General features: G+C 47.4%; 1 protein-coding gene across 8 annotated transcripts; it reads left to right on the forward strand.

Moving 5' to 3' along the window:
* The first annotated feature begins 54 nt into the window (after positions 1-54).
* Positions 55-14,758, forward strand: hemk2 (HemK methyltransferase 2, ETF1 glutamine and histone H4 lysine). 8 transcript variants are annotated; one of them, XM_072513447.1, is made up of 7 exons: positions 55-76; positions 2,887-3,018; positions 7,468-7,554; positions 7,968-8,058; positions 10,186-10,269; positions 12,054-12,195; positions 14,229-14,758. In XM_072513447.1, exons 2-7 carry the CDS (start codon positions 2,891-2,893, stop codon positions 14,333-14,335), a joined length of 639 nt encoding a protein of 212 aa, XP_072369548.1. In that variant the 5' UTR covers positions 55-76; positions 2,887-2,890; the 3' UTR covers positions 14,336-14,758. The 8 variants fall into 8 exon arrangements, with proteins under 8 accessions (XP_072369548.1, XP_072369542.1, XP_072369544.1 ...); XM_072513441.1 differs by lacking the exon at positions 55-76 and adding an exon at positions 1,579-2,361; XM_072513443.1 differs by lacking the exon at positions 55-76 and adding an exon at positions 1,579-2,319 and having other exon boundaries at positions 2,890-3,018.
* The last annotated feature ends 8,047 nt before the right edge of the window (positions 14,759-22,805 follow it).

Genomic DNA, 22,805 nt, shown 5'->3' on the forward strand with positions numbered 1-22,805 from the left:
AGCAGCAGGACTGTGTGCACGTTGTGAACGTCTCAACAGACTCTCCTGGTGCACGTTTCGCTCAATTTACCCAGAGGTATACTGATTCCCGTGTCAAATTTAAAATGCAGGTCACTTCACCCACTGAAGAATGAACACAATTTCACGTGTTAGCTGCACCAGGGCAATTAATTCCGCTTTTCTCACAGCTCCCCACAATTGGCGAAGCATTAGTGTGGCGTTTTCAATCGCCAGGCAGCAGCACTTTTTTCTTCATTGCTGGGATGTGAGTGTCGTTGGCTAGGCCAGCATTTGTTGCTCATCCCTAATTGCCTTTGAAAAAAGGCTGGCGTGCTTCCTTCCTGAACACGTAGCCCAAACACTCATGGTGCTGTTAGGAAAGGAGTTCCAGAATTCTGTTAACCACGCCTATGAGGATAGATTGGAGAGGTTGTTTTCCTTGGAGACAATAAGGTTGAGAGGAGACTTGATAGAGGTATTCTTTTCAAGATCCTTGGGGGTATGGACAGGGTAAATGAGAAAATGTTCCCACTCAAGAGGGCATCAAGAACTAGACGGCACAGATTCAAAATAATTGACAAAAGGAGTAAAGGTGACGTGAAGAATTTGTTCTTCATGCAGAGGGTGGTTGGAGTCTGGAACAAATTTCTTGAGGGGGTGGTGGATGCAAGTCCGATCGAGGTATTCAAAAGAGGATTGAATTGCTATCTGCAAAGAAATAATGTTCAAGGTTACGGGGATAAGGCAGGGGAGTGGGACGAGATAGATGCTCTCACTGAGAGAGCCAGTGCAGACTCAAAGGGCTGAATGGCCTCCTTCTGCACTGTAAAGATTTTGTGATTCTGACCCAGCAACAGTAACTCTTGCTCTGGCACCATGGGTTATTTGGCTAGGGTTCTGGAAGGAAGAATACCATGTAGACCCCAGTCCGGATGTTGTGTGGCTTAATTGAAGGGGAACTTGCAGGTGGTGGTGTTCCCATGCATCTGCTGCTCGTCATTCTAGGTGGTAGAGATTGTGGGTTTAAAAGGTGCTGTCTAAGGAGCCTTGGTGAGTTCCTGAAGTGAGTGTATCTTGTCGATACACACAGCAGTCACTGCCCTCTGTGGCACAGGGAGTCAGTCAGTTTAAAGTGATAGTCAGAACATTAATCTTTATTGTTCGGGTACACAGGGAGAATTCAGAATGTCCAAATTACCGAATGTCTTTTGGGACTTGTGGGAGGAACCCGGAGGAAACCCACGCAGGTGCAGGGAGAACGTGCAGACTCCGCACAGTGACCCAAGCCTGGAATCGAATCTGGGACCCTGGAGCTGTGTTAATCAAGTAAATGCATATCTCTGAGGCATTCATTCAGTATTCACACCAAAGACGTAAGTGTGATCAAATGTCACACACTGACACAAATGCATAGGGAAAACTGTTGGTTGTGCAAATGGAACAAAGCTGCTGGACGACATCAAGGCTGCCGGTCACTGGACTGCTGGGGGATAAAGCACGCATGCGCGTACCCGAGCTCGTTGCCAGCCCATGTGCAGCCACGGAGCCAAACGGACGCACGCGCAGTTTCCCCTGTCGGTTCCCCGCGGGCGGGGCGTTGCGGGGCTGGAGGCGGTTCCCAGGGCAACCGCGCGCTTGGCCTCCCGGCTTTGACGCGCTGCGCTGAGGCGTCCGACCGTCCGCTCAGCGACAGCTGCGGCGGTGTCCATCTCGGCGAAGTCCAGCCGTTTCTGAGCCGGTTGAGTTTCGGGCAAGGGAAGCAGTTTCTTCGCCGGGCTGCCCAAAGGGAAAGCGTGCTGACGTCGGCCCGGAATGGTGCATTGCTGTGAGCGCAGAAAGCATGTGCTGCTGCCAGCTCCAAACCCGGGGCTCTGAGCTCAACAACACTGCCAAAGGTCTCTCTGTTGGTTGAGGGCAGAGTGTCTGGACGATGTCGCAGGGGCAGATCATAGAATAGAATCACGACAGTGCGGAAGGAGGCCATTTGGTCCATCGAGTCTGACCCGACCCTCTGAAAGAGCACCCGACCTAGGCCCACCCCCACACTATCCCAGTAACCCCACCTCGTCTTCTTTGACACTAAGGGTCAATTTAGCATGGCCAATCCACCTGACCTGCACATCTTTGGACTGTGGGAGGAAACCTGAGCACCCGGAGGAAACCCACGCAGACACGGGGACGGGGAGAATGTACAAACTCCATGCAGACTGTCACCCAAGGCTGGAATTGAACGTGGGTCCGTGGTGCTATGAGGCAGCAGTGCTAACCACTGTGCCACCCTGGAATTTGTTTTGGGATCTCTCTGATTCTTCAGGAAGTGTGAGCAGAGTCCGAGAGCAGCCTTTGGCACAATTTTGACAAGTTTGAGTATTGGGCAGTTCCCACCCTGACGGGTGTTTATATTTTTTACACTGGATCATAAAGTATTTTGATTTGTGATATTGGGTAGTGTGTAATCCAACATGCATTTTTAAAAGGACTTCAAGGGAGAAAAATGTCACTTCACAGATTTAATGAAAAAATGGATGCTGCTGCAAAGAAGGGTGACACGAAGCTTAGTCTGAGATGGGATCTCCAAATTGGCTTTTGTTACATTAATAACTTAATGTGTGGCAAAAGTCTAATTTTCTAACAAGTTTGTGCTCTATCAGTATATTCCAGTGCACATACTTGGAAAATGGGAGCCTGATACTTTGCCTTCTGGACAGTACCATTGAAGAAAGCATGGATTAAGTACATTACATAGGAATTGGATGATTAAATATATATGTCCTGCCTACAATGTTATTCTCAACATTGTAGATGTTAATTTAAGAAATTAGTACAACCACTTGTAACATTAGCAAGTATCAAGGCAGAAGATAATAATTTGTTTATTTTAAATAGAAGGATGTTGTCGACACCTTTCAGTTCTCATGTTGGCCATGGAGAATTCACTGATGTGTATGATCCAGCAGAGGATACCTTCCTATTAATGGATGCCTTAGAAAAGGATGTGAATGCGATAAAGAAACTCGGGTACATCTTTAATTGAAGAATAACAACATGAAATATGCAAGAGCATAATATTTTCTGCTTATTTTATTTTTAAGTATAGTTTTGTGTTTTGTCTTGATACATCGATTGCTTATAACTTTCTGGTTTCTCAATTTCTCATGGTAAATAAGCTATGTTATTTTCTAAGCATGATGACAACTTTGTATGTGTACAGTACATTTAACAGAGGCATCAGAAAGAAATGGATGTCGGGTTGAAGTTGTATTAGGAGTGGGGTAACTAGCAACTTGATCAGAAAGTTTTAAAGGAAGGTAGTGTTTCCAGCGTGTGGGACCTGGACAGAAAATGACACCGTTGCCAGCATGAGGCATTTAAAACATGACGTAGAATTTTAAATTTGAGGCTGTAGGATACTTGGAGCCAATGTTTGACGACGGTGGTGGTGGAGGATGAATGTGACTTAGTTGTGCAAAATGACCTGGACAGCATAGTTTTTAGATGAGCCGAGGGAAGAGAAATAGAGACCAGCTAGGAGAAAATTGGAATACTTGTTGATGGTGACAAATGCACAGATGAAGGTTCAGCAGATATGCTGATATGGACCAGACACCAGCAATGTTTCAGGCGATGGAGGTAGATCCACCAGAGGATACCTTCCTCTGGTTGATGAAAATATTAGGGGTCAGAAACTCCAATCAAAGTTATAAATAGTCTAGTTTAGCCAGAGATTGTCTGGCTAAGGGGATGGACTCAGTGCCGAGGATCCAGGGACCAAAGATGATGGCTTTGGTCTTTACAGTTTTAGCTGGGGGGAAGCTCCGTCTTATCTATGGATGGATATTGGACAAGTAATCTGACAAAACAGAGGCTATGGAGAGGTCAAGATTGATGGCTGAGAGGTAGAGCTGTGCGAGGCAAAGCCTACATACGTGCGGAAATGGCCTGATGATCTGAGGCTGATATTGCCAAGGGGAGCAGTATCCAGATGATGAGGGAGTGGTTCAGAATACATCCTGAAGAACACATGGCAATAATAGTGTAGGGTGGAGAGTGAAGCCATTGCTTGAAATGCTCTGGCTGTGGTTGGGCAAGTCGGATAAGGACAGCATAACAGGTTATATCATTGGCTACAGAAATGTCACGGAAGGATAGTGCATTACGATCTGAGTAGCAGAACCTGTCACTTGAAACTTTTATTAAGGCCATTTTGATGCAATGCAAGGGAGGAAATCTGATTTGAAGGATGCAAATGGCTATGGAAAAGATGGACATGGATTTGGGAGGCAGCAATTCCTGCAATGACTATGGCGAAGAATGGCGGTTTTTTGCAGGGGGTGGGGGGGGGGGGGGGGGGGGTGGGGGGGGGGGTGCGGTGCAAGGATGTGTTTTTTGAGCAGAGGGTTTTGAAAGGAAAGCGGACACTTATCACAGGAGAGGGAGAACCATTTACAATGTCAACCAGCAGGACATAGGGTTCAAGGGAGCAGGATGTGAGCTTCATGGGCAATATGAGCTTTTGAGGGCATCCTGGAGATGGAGGAGAAACTAGAAAGATATAGGAGATTCCAGCCTATACAGGTGGGGAGGGGAGTCTGTTGGAAGATTTAACATTAGGCAAAAGTGAGTCAGCAGAGGAATTTTATATCACATAATGCTTAATGTATTTTGATAAGCTGGACATGTATCCCTTTAGTGTAATGTTTTGACTGGTGCTGAGAAAGTAGTTTAAGGTATTAGAAAATAAAACAATATATTTTCATCTGAATAGATCTATATATAAATTTTTAAAAATATTTTCATTTGCCTATGTGTTCTCAACCATCAAATTGATCTTTATGAACCATGTGACTGGCTACATCTCCATAATGGATGCACTGTTTTTGTCCAAACTGTTAGGGGCCAATCGTACGTGATATGTTGTACATACGGGCTGCCATCTTGTCTTGCGACATGGATTGAGCAACTTGGAGACTGCTCCCCTGGCCTGCCTTGATGTTGTGCTCTGCTTTCATGGTGTCGATCCCTACTGTTCACCCTTTTCTCTTGACCTTGCATGGCCCAAGCTTCAGCACTAGACTCCTCATTCCATTAAGAGATAAAATAATTATTGTAACTAACGATCTTAGAAAATATTTTTCATTTTATCCTACTGATAGGGTATCAAATTCAGATAACCACACAATGGAAGCACCTTGGCTGTAGCCATGAAGCAAAAACAGTTTCAGTACTGTGAGGAAATTCTGTGTTGATCACAGGCAGCTCTTATTACTCTTGCTTCACTCCCACTCCTTTTGAAGATGCTGCCATCCCCACAGTCACCTTTCATGAGTAGAATCCTTACCCAAGCAACCACAGTTCTTGTCTGAATTAAAACCAGGATTGGTAACCTTAATAACAAGAAGAAACCTTTTTAAAGTTTAGTCAAAAATGCAACATCTTAAGAGCTGTTACTCAAATTCCAACAATATTGAAAAAAAAGCAAGACACACCATTGGTGTTCTGGCATTACTTTAGGTTTTAACAAAAACCTTTAGGTTTTTATAGAAGTTATTTAAAAATAATATTTTATTGGAGGTGTTTTCAAATATATACAGAACAGGGCAAACAGCAACAATTAACCATGCACAATTACCCCTATTCCTCCGTATCACCCGCTCCTTTTACACCCAGCCCCCTCTCCCCACCCATACTCGGACAGAACACAATCTCTCCCCCCCCCCCCCCCCCCCTCCCACTAACGTGCTACTGTCCCTTAAATAAGTTATTAAACGGCCTCCACCTTGTGGAGAACCCCTCCTCCGTCCCTCTTATGGTGAACTTGATTTTCTTCTAGGTGGAGGAACTCTGCCAAGTTGCTTTTTTGGTAGCTCCGAGTCTCGCCAGCACAACAAGATTCATCTCCATGCTATCAGGGAGGCAAAGGCCACCATGTCAGCCTCTCTCCCCACCTGCTCTCCTGGATCATCCGACACACCAAATATCGCCACCCATGGGCTCGGCGCCACCTCCACTCCCAATATCTTCGACATTATGTTCGCAAACTCTTCCAACTTTGGACATGCCCAATACATTTGGATATGGTTCGCCATACTCCCTGCACATTGCCCACACCTACCCTTCACCCCTGGAAAAAAACTGACACATCCTAGACCCTGTCATATAAGCCCTATGCATCACCTTAAACTGTATGAGACTCTGTCTTGCACCGCCTCACTCCACATCCCGGCTTGCATCGCCCCTCCCTACTCCTCTCACTTACGCCAGACCTCCTCCACTGGAGCGCCCTACCCCCTCCCCAACAGATCCCTATATACATCTGACACCTTGCCTTCGCCTATCTCAACCTCAGACAGAAGCTTGTCCTGGAGCGCTGGAGGCGACAACCGCGGGAACAAATCCAACTCTTTCCTCAAGAAGTCCCTCACCTGCCGGTACCTGAACCCATTCTCCTTCAGCAGCAAGTATACCTCATCGAGCTTCTCGAATTCCGCAAACTTACCTCCCCCAGACACAGGTCCCGAAAATACTCTATCTCCAACCGCCCCCACCCCTGAAACCTTGCAAACAGTAATGCCAGAACAAACCTGTGGTTGCCACAAATCGGCACCCACATGGACATGCCTTCCATTCTACAGTTCTGCTGACATTGATTCCGCACCCTCAACCCTGATATCACCACTGGGCTCATGGGGAACCTGGCCGGTTGAATGGAAGAGGTGCCGACAATAGTGCCCTCAGACTGGTCCCTTTACACAAAGCATCCTCCATCCATCCCCACACCCACATCTCCTCCACTGCCCACTTCCGGATCATAGCTATGTTTGACGCCCAATAATAATTCTGCAGATTTGGCAGCGTCAGCAAGCCCTCCCCCCAGCCTGTCTATCCCTTTCCAGAAACCCCTTCCTGGCCCAAGGACCCTTACCCACCCACAGGAACCCCAGTATCATCTTATTCACCCTACTAAAAAAAGACTTGGGCACGAAAATCGGGAGATTCTGAAACACGAATATAAACTTCCAGAGCACAATCATCTTTACCGTCTGGACCCTTCCAGCCAAAGACAAATCCAACACATCCCACCTCCTAAAGTCCTCCTTCATTCCGTCCACCAGCTTTGCCAGTTCAGCGTGGCCCACTTTCTTAACCTTGCCCCTCGCCTGAGGTGTGGCGATCCTTAGGTTAGACCACCATCAGATAGCTCTTGACCTCAAAGCGGAAAGCAGCCTATGGTCATCTGGGACTATAGCGACTTTACCTTTGCCAACCCCGCCCCCCGTGTAACACATGTACAATTTCGACAAATACCCAGTTCTGCATTTTTAACAGAAACATATTTACAAACCAATTGAAATATTTTTTGTATGTGGACAGTCGGATCTAATTTTGCAAACAAGCCATGTCATATATGAAGAGTGTAAATACTGTATCACTTCCTATCAAAAAATGTAAAATCATGTTTTCTTCCAGTCCCAGGATCTGCCTTGAGGTTGGAGCAGGATCTGGGGTTGTTTCTGTTTTCCTAGCTTCTATTGTTGGGCCCAGCTCATTTTATCTGTAAGTAGGTAATCTGACAGATTATTATTTGTTGCGGAATGATAGATAGATGAATGTCAAAAATTCATATCTGTGGATACAGTTAAAATGAACTTAGAAGTGCATCAGTTTCTGTGTATGATCAAAGAGAGGATGTTGTGAAGGTGAATGTTGGATAGAGACTTGGGGTTTGGAGGTGTGTACTTCCATAAAACGTAGAGTGTTAGCTACTTCTAGTGACTGATTATTGAGCAACATTATCATCATAATTCAGTTTGGTATCCTGCTTAACAGCTTCATACACATTTAATTGGGTTTGTGAAGAGACGGAACAACTGCTACTCAAAATCTTAGCCGCAAAGATGTTTGGCAACAGAAATGTTGTAAAAACATGAGAATTGAACAGTGTCTTCTTACACTTTTTTCATTTACAGCTGTACAGATATTAATCCATTGGCTGCTGCTTGCTCAATGGAAAGTGCAAAATCTAATGGAGTGAACATCCAGCCAATCATTACTGACCTGGTGAGTCATGTTCCAGATACCCTAAAAATATTCTTCTCAAGCATTGTAATTCTATGACTATTCAGTGCTCTTTATCAGTAATATTCTGATTGTAGCACCATTTGCTTGTCATTACCCCTGTCCCATAGAAACATCTGTCGCATGGAAAATCAATGGCAATATGGCTGATGCAATTATGTACTAAACAGTTACTTGCTCTGAAAGCAGTTCACTGAATGTTGAGATATATGAGAGAACTTATAATGCGCTCAGCTTGTTTCCAAACTCGTAAAGCTTTTGCTCGGCAAACTTTATATTTCTCTTAGCACATTGAGTCAACAAGGAGTCCAGTGCCGTTCGAGTTGCATCAATTTCTTTCAGCAACGAATGGCTGGTGTACTAAACTTCGTGAGTCCCACGGGGACACCCCAATTAACCTCCTCATGGGACTCGAGAAATACGAGCTGCCCTGCTAGCTGGGGCTGGTAAAATCACCGTGTAAAAGCCAGCCTGAACCTGGACCGGTGTGATTTGTAGCTCCGGTTGGGGCCTTTGGACTGCAAGTTGTGTTGCGCCTTTATTTTTGTTTTTGAATCAAACAAACTTTCTTAGGACTCCTGAGTTTTTATATTGATGACGAGGAAAGGAACGGCTGTGGTTCTGGACTTCCTGATCGCACCAGAATTCTCCAACTCGAGAGTGAAGTCACCGAGACTTTAAAAATGCCGCTTTCCGGGAGGCTAGGTGCTTTGACTCGGGTGTAAAAGACTGGGCCCAGTATACCGAACAGATGCGGTTTATCTTCCAAGCAAATGGTGGTGTTGGAGACAACCGACAAAAGGTAATACTCCTGACTGCCTGCGGGCCCCGACATTCAGCGTAATCAAGAGGCTCATCTACCCGGTGACCACAGATTCAGAAACCTGGAAGCGAGCTCATAGAACTTGTCACAAATCATTAGACCTGAAGCCACCGGTGGTAATGAAGAGATACCGGTTCAATACCCATTCACGAAGTTGGACATGAACCATGCATACCTCCAGTTTGAGTTAGACAAGGCCTCTCGAAAGTACATCATCAACACTCAACTTCAATTCAGGGTATCGCCAGCATGTGCGAAAACATCCTCCAAGGCCTCCCCAGGAGGTCTACCTGAACAATGTACTCGTTACAGGAGCTACCGAGAAGGAACACCTGGGCAACCTGGAAGAGATCCTTCGCCGATTTTCAGATGTGGGTGTCTGCTTAAAGAGGGGCAAGTGCATCTTATAGGCAAAAGAGGTCACCTATCTAGGATACTGTGTCAATAAAGATGGATCGCGCCTGCTGGAGGAAAAAGTCTGGGCTATCAAGGGAACCTGATACCCGAGAACGTGACAGAGCTGCAGCCATTCCAGGGCTTGTCAATTATTACGGGAAGTTCATCCCGAACCTAGCTACCCTGCTGGCACCCCTTTATGCTCTATTAAAGAAGACCCAGAAATGGACGTGGAAAGTGACACAAGTGGAAGCATTCGCCAGAGTAAAAAGCACTTATTAACTTTCAAACTGTTGACACTACGATCCATTGAAGCCACTCATTCTCGCCTGTGATGCCTCTCCATATGGCATTGGGCCAGTGTTGTCCCATCGGGGACGATGGGACAGAATGACCAATAGCTTATACATAGTACGTCTATGGGCATTATTTTATGGTAATCACCAATCATAAGCCCTTACTTGTTTATTTCACGGAAGATAAAATGACACCGCTAGTAGCTTCGGCCAGAATCCAACATGGGCATTGCTGTTGGCGGTGTATCTATACACTTTTAAATATCATCCAGGCGCACAGTTTAGGCATGCGGATGCCCTCCGCTAACTCCTGCTGCCTGTAAGCCCCCCGGAGGTCCTTGTGCTTCCTGGCCTGACATGAGTATGGTAAGTGACCTTGAGGCCCAAATTATATTTGGAAATAGGGAGCATCTCTGGGTTGAGTAAAAGTTCCATCCTTATCAGAGATACATTCTAATTAAGACTGGATGGAAAATTTATAGCTATTTATTCATCAAATTAAGTAACAAACTGAAAAGTTGACTTCATGGTTTATTTCTGATCCTTGTACAAACTTTTCATGAAATTAACTGAATTACTTTTTATTCTAAACAGGTGACAGGGTTATTGCCACGATTACAAAATCAAGTTGATATATTAATATTTAACCCACCCTATGTGGTGACTCCCTCGGAAGAAGTAAGTATATTTTCTTCAGTAACAATTTAACTTTCTAAACGCAGACGGACTTTTTTGTGTAACATTGTTCCAGTGCCCAGTCTAGACTGAAGTAGTTAATTTCCAGAAATATTCAAAAACAAGTTCTAACCTAAGAAAAATTCTCAGTTGTGTTAAACCAAATTAAATCCTAGCAGTTAAAAGAATCACTTGAATAATGTGTCAGTCTCTATCCGGTTGCCATTAAAGCAAATAGGAAGCTATTCAACCCATCGGGTCTGCACCGACCCTCCAAGAGAGCGCCCTACCAGCCCCAATCCTCCACCTCATCCCCGTGTTGGTGTTTTGGTCCCACCCAACAGCGTCACCAGTACTGTGGGTATTTCTATTTATCTTAGTGAACCACGAGCCTTCCCTTATATTGATCAAATGACCATACAACCAGTTAGTTAGTTCAAAAGAGGGTTTATTTACATACACAAGAGTTGCCTCAACATGCAAACACAATATCTACTATGAGTTAAACTACACCTATCAGCTACAATAACCTATACTTAACTTCAGGGTGACCGGCACTGGGCAAATGGATAAGGCCTTTATCTGGATTTCACTTGGCTGTTTCGAAGAAAGTGGCTCTGTCTCTGCTGGGCTCATCCGTCAGGTAGCGATCGTTGGTCTTGAACTTAGCTGGCTGTTCCTGCTGCAATTGGGTTTGCACAGGCCGGATCCAAAAGAGACAGAAACACATGGCTGTGCTCTCTTTTATCCCTGTGGGATTTTGCACTCTTTGGGGCGGTCCTTAACCTTGGTCCCAATAGTTCGACAGGGCTCTGATCACTCTCTTCGATTTCGGCCAATAAAAGGGCGGGTGCCTTGGTAGCTGGGCGGGCCCTTAGCAGTCATTGACCTTGGCAGTTGGGCTTTCTGAGGAAGAGGAGTGGCGCCGATCATTCTGTGGCTGTTCTGGTTGCTTGATTGGAGTTCTGTTGTCCTGGGAAAATGGGCCATTAAAATGCAAACGAGCGGGGGTTTCGATCAGGTCTGGTTATCTGTGTTTCAGATACATGTCAGCTCTGTATCTGTCTGAGTCCTGGGTTGGCCATAATTCCCATGGTCCTTTGCAGGTGGCCATCTTAGATGGCTACACCCATATTGCATATTTGGACACGAAGGGGCAATTTTAGCATGGCCAATCCACCTAACCTGCACATCTTTGGCCCGTGGGAGGAAGCTGGAGCACCCAGAGGAAACTCACACATATGGGGAGAAAGTGCAAACTCCAGGCAGACAGTCACCCAATGTCAGAATCGAACACAGGTCCTTAGCTCTGTGAGGCAGTAGTGCGAACCACTGTACCATCTTTCGTGTTCCAAAATGTTGGTCTTGGTGCAAAAATGGCATATGGGAATATTATTCACAGCAGGTCATGAGACTGGACCCACCTCTTGCAACCATGCTCCCATAGGTGCTGGCAAAGTAGAGTTGAAAATATCTGCAAAATATTGAGGGCAAAGGCTGCCATTTGAGGCCAGTATCATAATGTCTTTTGGTGATGCATCATGTCATGCTAGTGGTTTCAAAAGATTGGGATGCACTTGTTCCTCTATCTGAAAGCTTTTGTCATAAACATATCCTTTTGGTATCTGTATCCTCCCTTAGTAACTGTCTGTTTTCAAAGCTATTGAAAATTTCATGCTTCCACTACCCAGCCTAGATATTTGAGTCGTTGATGTGTTTCAATTCATTTGGGGAGGGAAAGGAAAGTGCTTTTGACCCTCAAATGGTGAATTGTGTTATTCTTTCAGGTAGGTAGCCACGGCATAGAGGCATCTTGGGCTGGTGGTGAAAGAGGTCGCAAAGTTATGGATCGGCTGTTTCCTCAGGTCTCATCCCTCTTGTCCAGTCACGGATTCTTTTATCTGGTTACAATTCAAGAAAATAACCCAGGTGAGACAATATGACTCCCAAGTTAATAATGGCCAAGTATTGTGGAAAGCAAAGATGGGGAAAGGTTCTCAGCACATTAAATCTCTTAGATCATTGATTGTGTCATTCTTCTCTTCAACAGAATGGAGAGTGGATATTTGTTGGTTTTTATTCTTGAACAGTACTTTTTAAAGCTCAGTGAATAGATAGCAAGGAAATGCCATGGGCTGCGGTGGGGGGAATCTAGTAGAGAAAAAAACCCCAAAATAATTTCTCTCTTGATGATTCTCCGCAAGTTATCAGTGATCAGATGAAGCTTAATGATCTGCCTGTCATCTTGAGTAGAAAATTATGTTTTCTACAAAGGGAGGTTCTAAAGAAAGGGAAGAAAAGGGTTCATATTTATTGTGGTTTGTGGTGTATTCTTTTTTGTTTGCTTGTGTTTATGATAGTGAATACTGATAACCACAACAGGGAGTTGGCCAGGAGGAGTTGCAGATCGAGCTAGCTAAATCATTTGAGATATTATCAGTGGGTTCAGCTTCCTCCCATTGGGTCCTGTATCTATTTTTTTGCTTTTTATTCATTCATGGGATGTGGATGTTACTGGATGTGTCAGCATTTATTGCCCTTGAACTGAGCGGCTTGCTAGGCCATTTCAGAGGGCATTTCGTTTTAAGGATCAACCACATCACCAAGCCAGTTATTCAGAATATAGCATTAAGCCACCCTTGAAACAAATATGTTGATGTCATCAAAAGAATGAGTGATGACTGTGGGATTCTCAAGTTTATATGGAGCGTTTGAGTATTCTGGTCTTGTCATACAGCCCCCCCCCCCCCTGTTTTTGAGAGAACTGCTGAGCTGACAACACCCAGATTTCTGCTTAAGCTAATCAAGAGTTCGCAATCAGGCGGTATGCATTTGTTCCCCCTCAGTAATTCTTCTCTTTCCACAGTGGAAACTTTCCGCCAGCACTGCAGCTGAAAACAGAATCGGCGGGTCAGTGTTGGGGGCATGGTTTAGGTGGGGGAAAGACAATAATTTCTTGTTTCATTATACTGCAGTATTTTGCTGCCTGAGCTGTACATATTTATAAAGTATTATTAAGTATGTATTATTAATTCTAATGGACAGGACTAAGGCTTAAACTAAAGCATATTACTATCAGCATTCCCCATTAGTTTCAGATATGTGCATTCCCAATGCCTCATCTTATTAAAGCAGCAACTGAACTGAACTTGGGCCGCATGGCAGCACAGTGGTTAGCATAGTTGCTTCACAGCTCCAGAGTCCCAGGTTCGATTCCAGGCTTGGGTCTCCCCGTGTCTGTGTGGGTTTCCTCCGGGTGCTTCGGCCCATCGAGTCTGCACCGGCTCTTGGAAAGAGCACCCTACTTAAGCCCTCACCGTCACCCTATCCCAATAACCCCACCTAACCTTTTTTTGGACACTAAGGGCAATTTATCATGGCCAATCCACCTAACCTGCACATCTTTGGACTGTCGGAGGAAACCCATGTAGACACGGGGAGAACGCGCAGATTCCGCACAGACAGTGACCCAAGCCGGGAATCGAACCTGGGACCATGGGGCTGTGAAGCAACTATGCTAACCACTGTGCTGCCATGCTGCCCAAGTTCAGTTCAGTTACTGCTTTAATAAGATGAGGCATTGGGAATGCACATATCTGACACTAAAGGGGGTGCTGATAGTAATACTCTTTAGTTTAAGCCTCAGTCCTGTCCATTAGAATTAATAATACGTACTTAGGGAAAATGTTGATACCATCTTTTTCCAGTCACAATGACACTATAAATGTTCGGTTCTAATTGTGGAAGAATTAAGTGATGGGAATAGTCAAGAAATATTTTTAACACAATGCTTTTTCAATTTACATCTGAATGTCAATATTTCTTCATGACATATGAAAAAGATATTTGAAAAATGTATTTAATTGTTTCTCACTTCCGAATACAAGGTATTTAATTATTCATTTATGCAGCAGAAATGCTTCTTTTTTTAAATACTAAAAACACTTTGTGTTCTTTTACAGAGGAGATAATGCAGTCACTGAAGAGCTCTAGTTTGCAAGGGACAGTGCTTATTTCGAGGCAAGCTGGGAGGGAACACCTTTCAGTGCTCAAGTTTTGGAAAACCTGATTGTTGGATTCCAATGACCTCAATGTTATGCAGCTCCTGAAAAGCTGCGACCCTGAAGAGGAGAGGCAGCTCTATCTACCGCTTCCTTTATAACTGGAGAATTTTGCTGGGCAGTTTCGGATTGATGTAATCCACTTGAAAATACTATGGAAAGCCCAGAATATTTTCTGTGGAAAACTGGGGAAATGGTTCAGTATTCTAAATTTAACACAAAACCACTGCAGGAGACCTGTAACTGAGAAAAAAACTCTGCCAGGTCTTGAAAGATAAGGAGTTAATTATTTTATACCGAAGATTGCATAAATCAAAATAATAGGTGAAATACCTTTAAAACTACCTGAGTTTACCATATTACAGAATGCTGTTCTGTGTGGTTCAAATTCCGAACAATAAAGGGAAATAAAAAGATGCAATCAAACTATATACTGAAGTTAACCTTGTGATGTTTGACAGAAAATCTGAGATCTGGTACAAAAACAGAACAAGCTCAACAGCTCTCCCTCTCCGTGTGCGTGCTTTAATATTGCTGACATCTTGGGCGAAATTCTCCCCCAACGGCGGGATGCCCGCCGACTGGCGCCAAAGCCGGCGCAAATCAGACGGGCATCGCGCCGGCAAAAAGGTGCGGAAGTCTCCGCATCTTTGGCGGCCTAGCCCCAACATTGAGGGGCTAGGCCGACGCCGGAGGGATTTCCGCCCCGCCAGCTGGCGGAAATGGCGTTTGTTGCCCCGCCAGCTGGCGCGGAAATGCGGCGCATGCGCGGGAGCGTCAGCGGCCGCTGAAAGTTTCCCGCGCATGCGCAGTGGGGAGAGTCTCTTCCGCCTCCGCCATGGTGGAGGCCGTAGCGGAGGCGGAAGGGAAAGAGTGCCCCCACGGCACAGGCCCGCCCGCGGATCGGTGGGCCCCGATCGCGGGCCAGGCCACCGTGGGGGCACCCCCCGGGGTCAGATCGCCCCGCGCCCCCCCCCCAGGACCCCGGAGCCCGCCCACGCTGCCTGGTCCCGCCAGTAAATACCAGGTTTGATTTACGCCGGCGGGACAGGCAATTCCTGGGCGGGACTTCGGCCCATCCGGGCCGGAGAATCCAGCGGGGGGTCCCGCCAACCGGCGCGGCTGGATTCCCGCCCCCGCCCAATCTCCGGGAGCGGAGACTTCGGCGGGGGGCGGGATTCACGGCGGCCAACGGCCATTCTCCGACCCGGCGGGGGGTCGGAGAATGACGCCCCTTGTCCCTCATCCTGATCTTTGGTTTCCCAGGAAGCTATTTTGTCACCTATTTTTTAGGCAGCAACTGGGAGTTTGCTTCCCTTGTATCTTCAGTGCTTGCACAGGTGCTGCCGTCGGCCCACTCATCGACAAAGGTCTGGAGCCAAAGAGTCACTCAAGCCTGTCCTCGGAAAGAAAGTTAAGTTTGCAAAGCCTGGTGGAGCAGTGGAGTTCAGCAGTTGAGGGAGGTAGAAGAATGGGCAGCGCAATGGAGCAACGCACTCCAAATTTGAAAAGGTGCGGGGGAGCCCAAGTCTCCTCGGAATTTGGCAGGCCCAGTGGAGGAGAGGGAGGCAGAGTAGTGCTGTCAGAATCTTAGGGTGGCTGCCAGAACCAGTGAGGAGGGGGAAATTGGAGCCTGAGTCCTGTCAGAGACCTGGGGCAGGATTCTCCCTTCTGGGGACCGTGTCCCCACGCCTGCCGGAAAACGGGCGAGAATCATTCCGGTCTTTTTCTTCGAAGGTCCGGGGTGATTCTCCGTTTTCCAGGGGCCTAGCAGAGCCCCGGCGTGCGTCCTTCAGCTCTTGCTGCCGGCGGGGCCCTGCTAGCCAGACCACTTGGCCGTAAACGGGTCTGCGCATTTGCGCGGCGGCCCACCTCGGCACGACCCGCGCGGAGGAAGGTAAGTCCCTCCCAGATCGCGATGGCCCGTCGATCGGTGTCCCCCGATCGCGGGCCTGGCCACCGCTGAGGCACTTTCCGGAGTCAGATAACCCCCGCCTCCCACCAGGATCTCGGCCGTTGGTCGCAGCTCCCGCCAGGTGGTACCACATGTAAACCACGCCGGCGGGAGTTCGGCCGGTCGACAGCGGAGAATTGCCGCGGGGGCCTGTTCCAACGGCCCCAGACCGGCGCCAACGGCCCCAGACCGGCGCCGCGTTGACAGTGTGCGTGGGACCGGCGGGTCCGCAGAGAATCGCGGAAGCGCCGTCTTGCTGGATTTCCGGCGTGAACGGCTATTCTCCGCCTCTGCGCCGGGCTCAATTCTGGCGCAGATTGTCGGAGAATCCCGCCCCACAAACCTGAGGCTTGGTTTGGGTCCCGGCAGAACCGGGCAACTGGGCTGCTGCTGAATGAGTGGGAGGATGGTGTTGGGGAAAGGGGCTGCTGAGTGATTGGGGAAGGGCTGCTGAGTGAGTCTAAGGGAGTTGGGAGCGGTAAATGTTTGTGTGGTGGGAGCAACACGTACCGCGTCAGCAGGGTTGAGGATGCAGACTGAGTAAAGTATAACATGTGGAATGGTGCAAGGGACGTAGCTTTGTGGTTGGATAAGCACGCCTAGCATCCAGTTGGGCCAGTGCCCACTTTCCTCAGACCCTGGCCTTGCAAGTGCCTGCCCCCCCCTCCCAATCTCACCTGCCCACTAGGCCACAGGTGATTAATGGCAGGAAAGGAACGTGGGGTGGGGGTTGTGGGGGTGGAAAGGAGTCAACAGTACTGGCATTGGGGTGGCTGTCAACAGGTCTCTCATCTGAGTGACTTTGAACATGTGGTCTTCCCTCTCCCCACCCACCAGAAGCCTGCTTTGAGCTTGCTCCATGGCGATTCTCCTTCCCACTGCTGTGTGAATGCTTGCAGCAACCTTCCCACAACAGCTGGGTAAATCCCTTAAATAGGCATTAGTGGTGCCGGAGTGGGAACATTGCCCGGGAGATTTTGCGGCACAAACATAATTCAGGCAGAGTTGGGAGGCAGCATGGTGCTCACTTGCCACCTTTCCGCCCTATTAAATGCCTCAAATACCTTCCATCAAATTGCCAATGGTGTGGGCATTTCTATGTATTTCTAATGCATTATGATTGATTGAGATTTTATAACAAACTAGATTGAATTATATTCATTATTGAATAAATTGAATATAAAATGTTTAACTTCACAAAGGCCTGCAGACGCTTCAACTCTGGTTAAGACTGCTTTATTTTTCTAAGCCTAGTCCATGTACTCCGGAGTAATTTAGATAAATGCCAAAACCACGCTACTTTACACTGGTGCAGATGCTCCAATTATGCAATTTTCCAAAAATCAATGGCCCATCCCAGTTGGACGTGATTCAGTCCTTGGAGCTGTCAATTTGTTAGTCACCAATGAAGTTTACATTAAGCAACATGATGACTGTGATCAACTCATGTTTGAACCCCATCCTGCCACCTGTTGTTTACCAGGATACTTTATCCTTTTGTTTTGCTGCCATTTCCATGTTACCTATCAGCCAGTTCTGCCCACCTCTTTGTTCGTCTAGGGGCAGGATGTTGAAGTTGATTCCTCTTTCCACCATGGATTGTATTAGACAGGATATTGGGGCTATTGATAAAAACTGTTTACTGAGCTGACTGTGTTATTGCTGACCACACTATTTCTGTCTAATCCTGTTTGTCTAAAAAACACGGGCAAGTTAGTTAGCTTAAATCCCATCATGCATTGTGGCCACTGCTTTTAGCAAGAGTTTGAATGCTTGTTACTGCAATGTTCTAAAAATACATGTTTAATGGTTAATAATGATTACTGGGTATACTTCCTATGATTAGTCTAAATCCTCAATAAACAAACTTATGTAGAACTATTCTAGTGTTATCCTAGCTATCTGGTTTTAAGGAATCTCAGGAAAGCCCCCTTCACTCTTTATTAGTGTGACAAGTAGGCTTACATTAACACTGCAATGAAGTTATTGTGAAAATCCCCTAGTTGCCACACTCCGGCACCTGTTTGGGTACAGAGGGAGAATTCAGAATGTCCAATTCTCCTAACAAACCCGTCTGTCGAGACTTGTGGGAGGAAACCAGAGCACCTGGAGGGAGTAACACAGACACGGGTATAACGTGCAGACTCCACACAGTCAGTGAGCCAAGCCAAGAATCGAACCTGGGACCCTGGTGCTGTGACGCAACGGTGCTAACCATTGTGCTACCGTGCTGCCCTAATTCATCACCTGCTCCCCATCCCACCAGCATGAATGACTCCTCATAGCCCCCAGTGCAATTCATACCAATCCATGACCCTATTGCCCCCGTGTCAACCCAACCACCAGCCTTGGTTCTACCGCCCTCTGCCAACTCTCCAAGTGTGCATTGTGAGCAGACCTCAAGAGCCACACTAGTAGGTAATATAGTAGTCGATCACAACCCCTATCCAAACTACTTCACTTTATCTTGAACTGAACAAGACCAGTCCTGAGGTCATAACAGTATACTATTGAAGGCTTAAATCAAATGATTGCACCTTGATTAAAGATACAGTCCAGGGATATGATGCTGCATATGGATTTCAGTAAAGCGTTTGATAAGGTTCCCCACGGTAGGCTATTGCAGAAAATACGGAGGCATGGGATTCAGGGTGATTTAGCAGTTTGGATCAGAAATTGGCTAGCTGGAAGAAGACAAAGGGTGGTGGTTGATGGGAAATGTTCAGACTGGAGTCCAGTTACTAGTGGTGTACCACAAGGATCTGTTTTGGGGCCACTGCTGTTTGTCATTTTTATAAATGACCTGGAGGAGGGTGTAGAAGGATGGGTGAGTAAATTTGCAGATGACACTAAAGTTGGTGGAGTTGTGGACAGTGCAGAAGGATGTTATAAGTTACAGAGGGACATAGATAAGCTGCAGTGCTGGGCTGAGAGGTGGCAAATGGAGTTTAATGCAGAAAAGTGTGAGGTGATTCATTTTGGAAGGAATAGCAGGAAAACAGAGTACTGGGCTAATGGTACGATTCTTGGCAGTGTGGATGAGCAGAGAGATGTCTGTGTCCATGTACATAGATCCCTGAAAGTTGCCACCCAGGTTGAGAGGGTTGCTAAGAAGGCGTATGGTGTGTTAGCTTTTATTGATAGAGGGATTGAGTTTCGGAGCCATGAGGTCGTGTTGCAGCTGTACAAAACTCTGGTGCGGCCACATTTGGAGTATTGCGTGCAATTCTGGTCGCCGCATTATAGGAAGGATGTGGAAGCATTGGAAAGGGTGCAGAGGAGATTTACCAGAATGTTGCCTGGTATGGAGGGAAGATCTTGGGCGAAATTCTCCAGTATCGGCGCGATGTCCGCCGACCAGCGCCAAAAACGGCGCAAATCAGTCGGGCATCGCGCCGCCCCAAAGGTGCTGAATCCTCCGCATCTTGGGGGGCCGAGCCCCAACCTTGAGGGGCTAGGCCCGCGGCGTACTAATTTCCGCCCCACCAGCTGGCGGAAAAGGCCTTTGGTGCCCCGCCAGCTGGCGCGGAAATGACATCTCCAGTCGGCGCATGCGCAGGAGCGTTAGCGGCCGCTCACGGCATCCCCGCGCATGCGCTGTGGAGTGAGTCTCTTCCGCCTCCGCCATGGTGGAGACCGTGGCGAAGGCGGAAGGAAAAGAGTGCCCCCACGGCACAGGCCCACCCGCGGATCGGTGGGCCCCAATTGCGGGCCAGGCCACTGTGGGGGCACCCCCTGGGGCCAGATCGCGCCCCCCCCCCCCCGGCAGGACCCCGGAGCCCGCCCGCGCCGCCTTGTCCCGCCGGTAAGGTAGGTGGTTTAATCCACGCCGGCGGGATAGGCATCCTGGCAGCGGGACTTCAGCCCATTCGGGTCGGAGAATTGCGGGGGGGGGGGGGGGGGGCCGCCAACCGGCGCGGCGCGATTCCTGCCCCCGCCGATTCTCCGGTGCCAGAGAATTCGGCAACCGGCGGGGGTGGGATTCACGCCAGCCCCCGGCGATTTTCCGACCCGGCGGGGTGTCAGAGAATCTCGCCCCTTATGAGGAAAGGCTGAGGGACTTGAGGCTGTTTTCGTTAGAGAGAGGAAGGTTAAGAGGTGACTTAATTGAGGCATACAAGATGATCAGAGGGTTGGATAGGGTGGACAGTGAGCCTTTTTCCTTGGATGGTGATGTCTAGCACGAGGGGACATAGCTTTAAATTGAGGGGAGATAGATATAAGACAGATGTCAGAGGTAGGTTCTTTACTCAGAGTAGTGAGGGTGTGGAATGCCCTGCCTGCAACAGTAGTGGACTCGCCAACACTAAGGGCGTTCAAATGGTCATTGGATAGACATATGGACGATAAGGGAATAGTGTAGATGGGCTTTAGAGTGGTTTCACAGGTCGGCGCAACATCGAGGGCCGAAGGGCCTGTACTGCGCTGTTATGTTCTATATGACCACAGTTGTAGTGGTCCAGGCATGATTCTTTAGTGAAGCAGGAGGCCTCCCAAATCTAATTTAATATCGCTTCATCACCTTGAGTGTGTCTAGGAACCTGCCAGCCACTAACACCTGAGACTCAGTCACTGATTACAGACATTACTGATACATAAGAAATATAGGATTTGCAGTACTTTTGAAATGTCTTTAAAGAATATATATTAAAATGTCATTTTTTTCAGTACACCAGCAGAGGGAGTTAGTGTCGTTTCAGCTAACGTTTTTTGGTGAGCGTGATTTCTCTGCAAACTGGAGGTAGAAATGTGTGTCTAATGGATGAAAGTCCCTAACAGCTTAATAGAGCTGCAGTGCAATAGTGAATGAGAATTAATAATCACCAACATAAAGCAGATTGCACACTATTGCAAATATTTTTTTTCTGTGGAGTTGGTAAATCAGCTATTTGCTGCTCCAAGGGATCATCCTGAGTTTTCCTTTACTCATTGCCTCTTTCTTGAGTAAAAATCTAATTGAGTCCCAGAAAGAAAGATGTGAATTTATATGGTGCCTTTCACAGACTGGGAGATCCCAAAACGTATGAAGTTCGTTTGAAGCGTAATCACTGTTGACTTGTAGGAACGCAGCCAACTTTGACATAAGAAAACTCCCAAAACAGCAATGTGATTAAATGACCAGAGTGGGAGGGAGGTGGTGGGTTTAGTTGGTCGGAAGGTGGATTTAAAGACCTTAAACTGCTGAATAATTAATTTTGACCTATGCAAAAACATTGTGCTTCTGGTTGAACTGAAAAACTATAAATTTGTGAGATTCAACAGCAGTTTGTAAAACTTGATCATTTTGTCAGATGAAAGGTCGTCAACCTTTAACTCTTTTTCACTCTCCAGGGGTGCTGCCAGCCTGCTGACCATTTCCAGCATTTTCTGATTTTTCAGCGTTCACAGTATTGTGCTTTTCAAAATGGGACACCGTGTTGGAACACAGAATCTAAAAACAAGGAAGTTATATTCAGTTTGTCCAAAACAGTCGTCACTGTGGGACTATTGAATACATGCAGTTTTTATAAGGGCGAGTTTGAACGGTTGTCTGTAGGTCAGGGTGCTATTTTGACTGACTGCCCCATCTCTCCTCCCCCTGCCTGTTTTGTCAACCTTACCCCCCCCCCCCCTCCCCATCCCAACCTTTGACCGATTGCCCCTATCTCTTCCTCTGCCCCCCCCTCCTGTTTTTTTGACCTCAACCCCCTTCCCCAACCTTTGCGAGGTCCCAGGGAACCCCCCTCTAATAGGAAAGGCCTCCACCAGGCACCCTGACACAGTCTGGGACCCTAGCAGTGCCAGGGTGCCCAGTGCCAGGGTACCATCCAGTTTTCTCCAATGGCTGTGAGAACCCCGAGGTGCCTTTAAGCCTCTGGACCAGCACTAAACTTTGCCCTGGTGAGGTGTAGCAGACGTGTCTTGAATCTGTAGCCACGTAAAATGGCTGAGTTCCGATTAATCTGGCCAAAACACAGTTTGAAATGGCTAACCCGAAAGACTGCTGGGAAAAGCAGCTAACAAGACACAGGCAGGCAGCTGCAGACAGTATTGCATATTCGGCTCTGGGGAAGTTAGCCCAGATCGATACTCAGGGCTATCAACAGCCCATCAACCCAGGTATTTGCAGTTACATTCAGGACTGTTTGCAGCCCATCTATCCAGACATCTGCAGTTAAATAGGCTATCCCCGGGAACAATTGCAACATATTAGCAATTGAATACCGGGCCAGACCTGTCGGCGCCTGCAGTGGCCGAAACAAAGACAGGTGAACGACCACCCCCTGATCGGGGAATCGCCTCACCATTGGACACATCGACCCCAGGGATTGGGAACAAATCCAATCACTTGGGACTCGGGGTCAAGGGCCGCCCCGGGAGGCGGGGAGCCCCTGGGCCCTATAAAAGTGAGGGGCCAAGTTCAGATCTCTCTCTCTCCTCTTCGCCTGCTCGAGACCTTCGCAAGACCAGCAACCGGCAACAGTAAGTTTGAATCCAGCGATCGCTATCCGGCAGAGACACCTAGCCACCGACCTGTAGCAGCC

Source organism: Scyliorhinus torazame, chromosome 8 (assembly GCF_047496885.1).
Source record: "Scyliorhinus torazame isolate Kashiwa2021f chromosome 8, sScyTor2.1, whole genome shotgun sequence".
Classification (NCBI taxonomy): Eukaryota; Metazoa; Chordata; class Chondrichthyes; order Carcharhiniformes; family Scyliorhinidae; genus Scyliorhinus; species Scyliorhinus torazame.